General features: G+C 45.8%; 1 gene segment (V, D, J or C); it reads right to left on the bottom strand.

Annotated features, from left to right (window-relative positions):
* Window positions 1-1,321: 1,321 nt before the first annotated feature.
* Window positions 1,322-10,211, bottom strand: part of LOC130016778 (immunoglobulin heavy variable 4-30-4-like) — a gene marked incomplete at its 5' end in the record, with an annotated part of 130,032 nt that continues 121,142 nt past the window's right edge. Inside the window, 1 exon segment of the V gene segment in view lies at window positions 1,322-1,339. Within this exon segment, the coding sequence occupies window positions 1,322-1,339 (18 nt within the window).

Genomic DNA, 10,211 nt, shown 5'->3' with positions numbered 1-10,211 from the left:
AAAGCACGGTAACTCTGTAAACCACAGATGGACAGTAAGACAAATGTAACTACATGTATACCAATTACAAAAGACTGAGAATGGAAAAACAAAATTTATTTCTCTGAAGGGCTGGAGTGATAGCACAGCGAGTAAGTCGTTTGCCTTGCATGCAGTCGACATGGGTTTGATTCCTCCACCCATCTTGGAGAGCCCAGCAAGCTACCGAGTGTATCTCGCCCACACAACAAAACCTGGAAAGCTCCTCATGATGTATACGATATGACAAAAACAGTAACAACGAGTCTCACAATTTGTTGACACGTTTCTGGTACCCACTCGAGCAAATCGATGAACAACGGGAGAACAGTGCTATTCCTCTGTAAAGAATATCTGTTCAGAAACACAGCATACAACAGAGAGTATTTAGTAGTCTTGCAAAAAATGGCATTAAAATTTATACTAGAGGATAAAAGACATATTGATATATGCTTACTTAAGTTGATTAAATATCCTTTATATGTTTAAACTTTAAAATAAAAATGGAGTTCTTTACAACTTACCCCCAGAGCCCAGTCTTTGTAGATCGCGAGTAGACCGCCTCCTGGTGGTCACACGCACCCCTGCAGCTCCCCTGTCTCTCTCAGCAGGTTTGTGCCTGGGCTCACAGGGACTTGTCCTCGCTGTGTGTCTTTTGCACAATAATACACGGCTGTGTCCTCAGTTACTGAGTTGCTCAATTTTAGGTAAACTTGGTTCTTGGAGGTGTCCCGGGAGATGCTGACTCGGGACTTAAGACTTGGGTTATAATCTAAGCTTTCATCACGCCGTATAACACCAACCCAATCCAGCCCCTTTCCAGGGGCCTGGCAGACCCAGGTTATACCATAGCTAGTTACAGAGAATCCATAGACGGAGCAGGTAAGGGACAGAGTCTACGAGGGCATCACCAGGCTTGGGCCTGACTCTGCAGCTGTGCCTGGGACAAGATACCTGGGGACAGAGACCCACAGTGAGTCACGGGCTCAGAAGCCCCATTCCCACCTTTGAGTCTCTGTCCAGGGATATTCACATCCAGGAGCTGCCACCAGAAAGAGGAGGAACCAGCGCTGATGCACGTTCTTGCCCACAATGTCCATGATCTCAGTCACCATATCAGGGAGAGAGGGAGCCCGAGTTGGGATGAGTATGAATTTGGTTTTAACCCTGGGTCCCGAGTGAAGATTTGCATGGGGGGGGGCTCTGTAGAGAAAGGAGTAGCCCAGGGGAGGCTGGTGTGTGGGCTCCCTGGGAGGAGGTACTGACTGTGGCTCAGAGCACTCAGACATGTCCTTGGGAATTGTCAGATCCGGGCCTCTTCCTGCAGCACAGGAAACATGCTGAGGATCTCTCAGGAAAAAGGAATTGCTGAGGGGAAACAGCAGGTGGAGAGCAGAGTCCCCGAGTCTCAGGTTCCTGATGACCAAACCCAGCTGTCCTGTAAACAGGCCCCTTCCCCTTCGTGTCCCTCAGTGGTGGCTCCTGTTCTCTCTCTGTCTGTGAAATATTTGTGGTAAAAATATGGTTGTAGCCAGGTTTATTCTTACAGTGAATTCTGACAGAACTTGGTTCAATTCAACGTCAGTGAAATATTACAGTCATTTCTTCTCACACTTACCTTGGATGAAAATTCCTTTTCCTGGAGCATATTTACCCAGAATTATTTATTCAGTATCGTTGTTAGAATACTTATTCTCCCTGATGATGGGTGACTTGCCTGGTGTGGTTGGCCTGGTAATAGCACCTGATCCTGCTCTGTCTGTCTATAACTTATAGACCAGCATGAACCTCAGGAGCCTGTACTGGGTCATCACTGAGGAATCCTGACCCTGTCAGGAGCATAGAAAGATCTTGTGGAGGACCATCAGCACACAATCTATTGGACCTGGAAACTGGTCTTAATGCTGAGACTCACATATTATACAAGGGCACAAGTGTGCTAGCCCTGAGCAGCGCCAGGCATGACCCTCCACCCCTCCCAAATGCACAGAACCTAGACATAGGCTGTGTCACATACGTGGGCCCCCTAATTCTATGAAGGACCAGAAGGTTGAGTTCATTCTAAGGGGCCAGAAAATATGCTCTAAAATTTGATGTTTAAAAAAGTCAGCATTAAGAATCAGAAGCAGTCTACACACTCATTAGGGTCTACAAAATTCTGCCTAAGATAGACACACAGACACAAACCCCAACTCAGGCAACGTGAGGATTGAGATGGATGACTTCAAACCTCATGTACCAGTGGCCATAGGATTCATATCCACACTCGTGTATAAGCACGTGACTCATGGTGTCTGTCCCCAGGTGTCCTGTGTCAGAGCTCCTGCAAGGGCAAGACAGCGAATCCTCACAGACCTGACCCACCTGCGCTGTCTCTGTACCTCCACAGTCAGCAGTTTCCAGGGGAGCTGGGCCCTTAGACCTCAGCAATTACGCTGGGGTGCCTGGGGAATGTTGGAATTATTTCCTCAAGCTGTTGCACCAAAACCAACAGGACACTTTCTTAAAAACTGCTTAAAAATTTGTTAGAAATGCCATAAAGTCTGCACATAGACATTGTTTACAGTACTGGCTCTATGCAACCCTTGCCACAGAACAATGTACTGATCACTCACCCCAGGTGCTTTCTGTTGTCTCAGTAATTCCTCTTTCCCACCTTACCCAGCCTCTCACATTCTGCCAGACAATGCATACAGGTTAAACGGGTCATATAGAGACTGCTTCATTGCTGAGGAGTGATGCACTGTATCAACATATTGAGCTTGTTCATACACACATGAATGTGCACCTGGAATTTGCTCAGTGCCTGGCTGTTATAAAGACACTCAGTCTCTCTTTATCTTTATAGGAGAGGTGAAGACGTGTTGATAGCATTATGGAAAAAACATAACAGAAGAAAATTATGGAGCAGCTAAGGAACTGGTATCTCTCACTTATCAGAGAACTGAAGTAATGTTGCCAAATTCAATGTAGAAATGGGACAACTCAGATGCTGCTTTAATTTACTACTATAAAGCCAAAGACTTTGGTGACTTTGTCTTCTGTCCCTCGTGGTTAGTCTTAAAAGCTTAGACAGTCTCTGTAGCATGTCCTGTTTGCAAGTTATCCTCAACATCCTTGACCAAGGAAATAGCCTGTAAAGTTTTTTAATTGATGTTTTCAAAAACATATAGGGGGAGGAGGTGGAACACACTTGGTGGTAATCAGGGGTTCTTCTTGACTCTGTTCTCAGAGAATCACTGTTTTGGGGCTCAGAGTTTGTGTGTCTGGTGGGGAGAGTGAGGGGTGGCAAATGATATCAATACTGATCAGGTCAAATGCAAGGCAAGGCCCTGCCCACTGTAACATCTCTCTGTCCCCTGTTAGGCCATTTATTGAACACAAAATCTGCTACACTACCCCATTACCTTGGCTCCAGACACTTGGACCATTGTTTGTTTTAACAAGTGGAAGAGATTGATAGCTTAAGAGCAGGACTGGGATATTCACTTAGCTATGGCCTTAGGGTGATTACACATCCAGCGATTATATTTAAAGCATGACACTATGATGGTAATTTCCTACTCTATTCTTTCCTGGAGCACAGCCCTGAGAGTTTTCTAATCTTGCCTGATTTAGAATCCCTTTAGATAGTCCCAGAATACTCTAGGGACTATGCCAACAATAGAATTGTTATTAATGAGAAAGTGTCCCACCAGTTGCCTGGAGATTAGAAGTTCTCCTTGGTAGAGCCCCTTGGCCACTAGAGGACTCTACCTGTAGAGAGTTTCCCAGGCCCCAACTTCTCTGGCATTTCTAAATATAATGTAGATTATTTGGCCTTTATTTGTTGGTGCTCAATGGCTCGAGACTTGGGAAAGAGGAACTCTGGTGTCAGCAATAATTCAACTTTGCCTCTGCCTTACAGCATCAAGGCCAGCGCTCCAGTTTCTCCAGGCATAACAATCCCCTGCTCTCTCTGCCACCTGCTTTTTAGTGCACACAGGCATTCTCCATCAGCTCCTATGGATCCTAATAAAATGTATGACTAAGGGTCTAGTGCCCATGTGGGCGGCTATGTCTCAGCAATGCTGCACTCAAATCTTTGAGCATCTACTGCCCAAGACAGATGGACCATATCCTCGTTCCCAGAGTACCTGTAGTAAGGTGGTAACTGCATTCAGGACGGGGTCCAATTTTTTGATCAAGGGGGACGTTTCCTGTTCCCAGGGAGATGCTTCTCACTTCATGTTAAGGCCTCATCAGGGAAGACAGGGGATGGACGAATTATCTGGGATTTTTGAACTCAACACATTTGAGAGGAGAAGATTTTCCTGAGACTCTAGAGAGGAAATAAAACATGCCCCCAGTGTCAGCCAAAACATTTCCTTTCTTCCTCTCATTTAGAATGTGAGCTAAGTGTCCCTGGAGGAGATGTTGAAGACAGGAACCTGTGTGTTTTGGGCCTCCCCAGAACAGGAAACTGAAAGTCTCCTCCAGGGACTGAGTGAGGGGAACTAAGGTTCTTGTCTGTCCCAAGACACAGGTGGATGGTTAGACCTGGGTCAGGCTAGGAGACTCCCCCACACATTTGCTCACTAGGGAGCATTTCCTGTCCCAGTGCCTTGTCTGTGTACAGCTGGGATAACCATTCTGAGCCCCTGGCACTTGGTGCGGGACCAGGGAGATTGAAGCAGGTTGAAATCTTGGAGTTCAGCGAATAGGATGCTGTAAGGATTCAGAGATTGAAGTCAGGGTTAAAGCCCCTTCCCAAAAAACACTCATGTGTGGATCAGCTGCTCTTAGCCCTTGTTGCTACCTTGCTGTGGATCCTTTAAGCCCCATATTTCATGACAGCTCCCTCTGCTCATGAAAGCCAACAGATTCAACCCCAGGGAGGGATTTGGATGCAATTCTGCTGACTAAAAGGAGCCAGGTTTGGGGGGAGCTGGGGGGGCTCCCAAGAATTTCCGAGGCACCCGCTGCCTGTCCTTCTTGGCCAGCACGTCGAGGTTGTTCAGTGACCCGGCCCAGCCCCTAACCCAGGGCTCACACAGGCCACACAGAGCAGCCCAGGTTTTTTTGTTTGTTTGTTTTTTGCCTTTTGGTCATACCCGACGATGCTTAGGGTTACTCCTGGCTCTGCACTCAGGAATTACTCCTAGTGGTGCTCGGGGGACCATATGGAATGTGAGGAATCAAACCTGGGTCGACTACATGCAAGACAGCCACCCTACCAACTGTGCTATCGCTCCAGCTGGTAGGGTGTTTGACTTGCATGCGACCAACCCGGGTTCGATTCCTCTGTCACTCTCGGAGAGTCCAGCAAGCTATAGAGAGTATCCTGCCCACATGGAAGAGCTGGGCAAGCTACCCATGGTGTATTTGATATGCCAAAAACAGTAACAACAAGTTCATAATGGAGATGTTACCGGTGTCTGCTCTAGCAAATTGATGAACAACGGGATGACAGTGCTACAGTGCTACTATGAAACAGATCATTCTGTATCTCTCCCTTTCCTGATGATTGATTCATTCAGCATGATATCCTCTAATTTTTTTCCATACTGCAGAAAGTTGGATTTTCAACTCAGTAAGCATGGTTAGGCCTGTAGAGTGTAGACAGGATCAGGACTCTTTCCACTTGTTCCTCATGGATGTGAATTTTATGAGTAAAATGTCTTCAGGGCAATGTCCCAGACTTTCTTCATTCAGCTGGAAGTATGTACACTAGAGAGTGGTTGGTCATTTGAGAACGTGGCATTCCCAGTGTCACTTGGACTTGTCCCTACACACAGAGGACAGTGGGGAGACTGAGAATAGTCTGACACTTCAGAACTGTTGGTAGCAGTTCAGTCATGAAGGAGACCCATCCAGGTGCCTGCTCTGTGCAGAGGCAGGAAGGGTTCATTGACAACAATCCTCGAAGTCTGATTTCTGGACTTCCCTGTCCCAGGAATCTGTCTGTGCCTTTCTGCTCTATAACATAGACAATCCAGGCTGACCTTCAGGTCGGGCCCCTGCTTCTGTGCTCTGCACTGACCTCGGTAGGAAATTTCGCACATATTGTGCTCATTGTGCCTTCAGGAATTGAAGGGTTGTCCTGATTCATGTATGTTTAATGTTTTCCTAGGGGAGAGAATGAAAATATTCTCACATCAGATATGAGCATTCTCTCTGTCATTGTGAAGGAACGGTTTTTCTCATTATTTGTAAATTGGCCATTTTGAAAAATTTGGGAACATTTTTCAAAGTGCAGGTATGAATCTTGGTTTCAACGTAAGAAGCAAACCTCATAGTCCAACTACAGAAGCACGAATATTTCCAGTAATACTCTGGTCTGCATGACAGATAGCCCATCATGTAGTCATGCTGTCTGAGACTTCCCAGTGGACACTAATAGGAGACATATATATGTATATATATATATATATACACACACATATGCGCATATATACATACATTTCTGATTTACACTCACCTAGTCTTTGCATATGTGCATGGATATACATCTATATATATATATATATATATATATATATATATGTCCTCGATATCAATTGAGAGAAAGTGATAAATTGCAATTATTTTTCCCAGATTGCAAACCATGCACGAAATTAATGTTCACTCAATACCAAATATTTCCCAGGAATATTGATCAATTGGTGACGTCAGACCCCAGGTATACTCAGCTGGGATGCATGACCCTGGGGTGGAGGGAGCAGTCCCTGAGACCTCGCTCTAGATCCTCTCTGCTGGTCCATGCTACTGCCAGCCATCCTGGGTACACCCTAGACCTTGTGTCTCTCCTTTGATAATGAACTTCCCCTGAGCTATACTGAGACGCCCCCCACATCAGGACTTCACAGACCCTGACCCTGACCATTTCCTTACCACCACGTGATAGGAGAAATGTGACCTTGGTCTCTTTCATATGGGGTCATCTCCTCCACTGGCTCTTGTGCAATGGCAGGTTTCCAGCTCAGGAATAAAGAGATATAAAGATGTACAAAGGGGCAGGGCTGCACAAAAATTCCAGAAGGGGCTCTGACCAACATCAGGATTTCATCTCAGAGAAAAGGATTTCTTGCAGCTCACTTGATCATTTGACATCCTGTTACTCATCGATTTGCTCGAGCGGGCATAAGTAACGTCTCCATTCGTCCCTGTCACGTGCTAGTGTAGCCCAATGGCATCTGCCTGTTCTAGGAACACAAAGAGCCAAAAGCAATCATTCGGGGTCTTAACGAAGAAGTCTGACCATCTTATAGGTGGGCTGCCAAGCAGTCTTTTGATGTCCCAGAGAAACCAGTCAGTAATGGCTCTGGTTCAGCGGTCGTCTCCAAATCTCATTACATGTCCAGCCCATCTGATTTTCGATGCTTTCACAAACGAGACAGCATCCCTGATTCTTGACCATCAATGGAGATCAGAACTCCGGATTCTTTCTCTTATTTGAGTGAAACGTGATACTCCAAGCACAGATCTTTTGATTCCTCTTTGGGAGACCAGAATCGCATTCTCATCCTCTTTTTGTAGGGTCCAGGTCTCTGAGGTATATGTTAATGCAGGAAGAACAGTGGAATAGAAGAGATGTGCCCAGAGCCAGAGGTTCTTTGTCCTCTTAGCTATTTCATCGATGCTCTTGAAGGTGTTTCAAGCCTCTCTCTTCCTCCTGCGCAACTCAGGTTGCCAGGTCATTTGTCATGTTGACTTCTTGACCTAGGTACACATAACTGGTGCCTCCATTTGGAGAGGTCGTTTTGTTGATAGTAAATGGAACTTCAGGAACATGACTGTTTCTCATAAAAATTTGTCTTCATGAGATTCAGCTGTAATCCGATCATCCCACACTCATGGTCGAAGTTGGCTAGCATTTGTGCTGCTTGGCTAATGTTTGGTGTCATTAGAACGATGTCATCAGGGAAGTGGAGGTGGTGTAGTTGTCGACCGTCTATCTTCACTCCCATTCCTTCACATTTCAGTCATCGTATGACGTTCTCAAGGGTGGTACGAAAGAGTTTCGGTGAAATGATATCACCCTGCCAAACCCCTCTCGTGACATCGATGATCACTTCTTTGTAGAATGGTGAGATTCTGGAAGTGAATTCGTAATACAGCTGACGGAGGATCCTGATGAGTTTGAACACCCTGTTTGGCTAGGGCTTCAATTACTGCTTCTGTCTCAATAGAATCAAAGGCCTTCCTTAAATCAATGAACGTCAGACCGAGCGGCATCTTGAACTCCCGAGAAACCACAATGAGCTTGGTTATTGTGTGGTTATGGTCGATGGTGCTGAATCCTTTGCGGAACCCTGCTTGCTCGCATGGTTGTCCTTCACCTAGTGTTCTGCCAATCCTATTCAGGATGACTCGAGCGAACAGCTTGTAGATGACAGACAATAGGCAGATTGGGCGATAGTTACCAATGTCGTGGATGTCTCCCTTCTTGAACAGAAGTACACTCCTGCTGGTTTTCCAGGGGTACAAAACCTTGCATTCAGACAGGTAGCGTGTGAAGAGTCAAGCCAGTGTATAGATGAGTACTGAGTGAAGGTTCTTCAGGTGTTCAGGTCTGACCTTGACTGGGACAGGTGCTGTTCATTTCTTCACTGACGAAATAGCATGTCAGATTTTGGAAGGGAGAACATTAGGAAGGACATATTTATCCTGTGAAATTTGGTATGTGGGCAGGTGGATGTGGCTGTCAAAGAGATCTGAGAAGAAGTCATGGATAATATCCTTTGCTTTTCTGGAAGAAGTAATGGATCCATTAGGACGTCGGAGGGCAGTCATCTTGGTCTTGTAGTTGGAGAAGGACAGGCGGGCATTGTTTATGCTTTTCCCGGCTTGTGCTGCATCTACCAGCACTGCTGTTCTCTCTTTGAGGTCTTCCTTTATCGCTTCTCTCCACTGCTTTGCTAGCTCAGACATTTGCTTGTGGTTGCCTGAGGCATGCACCAAGCCACATTGGCGAATAAGCTCAAGAGTTTTCGAAAACAGGCATTTTTTGTGGTTATCTCACTCTTGGCATTCTTCGCAAAATCATGGAGGTGCTGAACCAGTCAATCATATTCCTTGTCAGTGTTGTCAACGACGGCATCTTCCCATGTTGCCGAAATAGTGGCAAAGAGCTCCCAGTTGGTGGTCGTTCTGGGAGTTCTCTTCTTAAACTTTGCAGCCCTTTCTCCCCGCTCTGTGAAGTTGAATTTTGCACGAAGGAGACGGTGGTCCGATCCCGTTTGGAATTTTGGGACAACAGCGACATTGGTCAGGCAAAAATCCATTGAATATAATGTGTTCAATTTCGTTTTGGAACAGTCCACCGGGAGACTCCCTTTGTCCAACATTTCGATTCGGCCTTTCTGAACTGTGAGTGACCACTTATGGTCTTGGTTGACATGATGAACTCAGACAGTCTCTCACCCTGTTTGTCCCATTGTAGACCATGGGTCCTGATGTGGCAGTCCTATCTTGGCATTAAATTCACCAACAATGATCTTTAGAAGGTGTGGTCTTCTTTATAGAACTTCTCCAGCTCCATGTAGAACTTCTCAATTTCTCCTTCATCATAATTGAATGTTGGTGTGTAGACAACAAAGATAGAAACTGCAGGCAGTGAGCCAAATCTATTCAAGTGTAATCGTCTGATTCAGGTTGTTAGGCATTTGAATGAAGCAATGCTTATGGCCAAGTTCGTGTTCACATTGACACTGATACCAATGATGCCTCTTTTATCTCATGTTCTGAGGAAAAGTTCTTCTCCAGTGTCGAAAACGGCATGATGTGATTGATGCCTTCTCATCTAGGTCAGACCAATGATCTAGTACTTGATCATTTGCGCTTGTAACATCAGGTTCTCGGTGGATGCATCTGATGTCACCGTACGTGCATTGAAGGTACAGACAGTTATTTTAGTCTTTCTTTGTTTTGGCATTCTAGTTCGGCCTTGAGATTTTATCAGCCTCTCCTTGCACATCCTTCTCAATGCTGCCGTATTAGTGGCTCGTTCAGGGTCAGGGGAATGAGACCCATTGTATTTACTGATCTTGGCATATAGAATACTCCACGGATAGCATGCCAGGCTCTGCCGTGCAGGCGGGATACTCTCAGCAGCTTGCCAGGCTCTCTGAGAGGGATAGAGGCTTTTGGGGTGGCCTCAATTCACCCTTGTAGGTGTTCCCATAGTTCCAACCATATTTGAATCCCATTGT

The sequence above is a fragment of the Sorex fumeus genome, unplaced genomic scaffold (genome assembly GCF_029834395.1).
Source record: "Sorex fumeus unplaced genomic scaffold, SorFum_2.1 ptg000167l, whole genome shotgun sequence".
Taxonomy (NCBI): domain Eukaryota; kingdom Metazoa; phylum Chordata; class Mammalia; order Eulipotyphla; family Soricidae; genus Sorex; species Sorex fumeus.
Note: the sequence above shows the minus strand (reverse complement) of the source record. Positions and strands in the feature narration are given on the sequence as shown.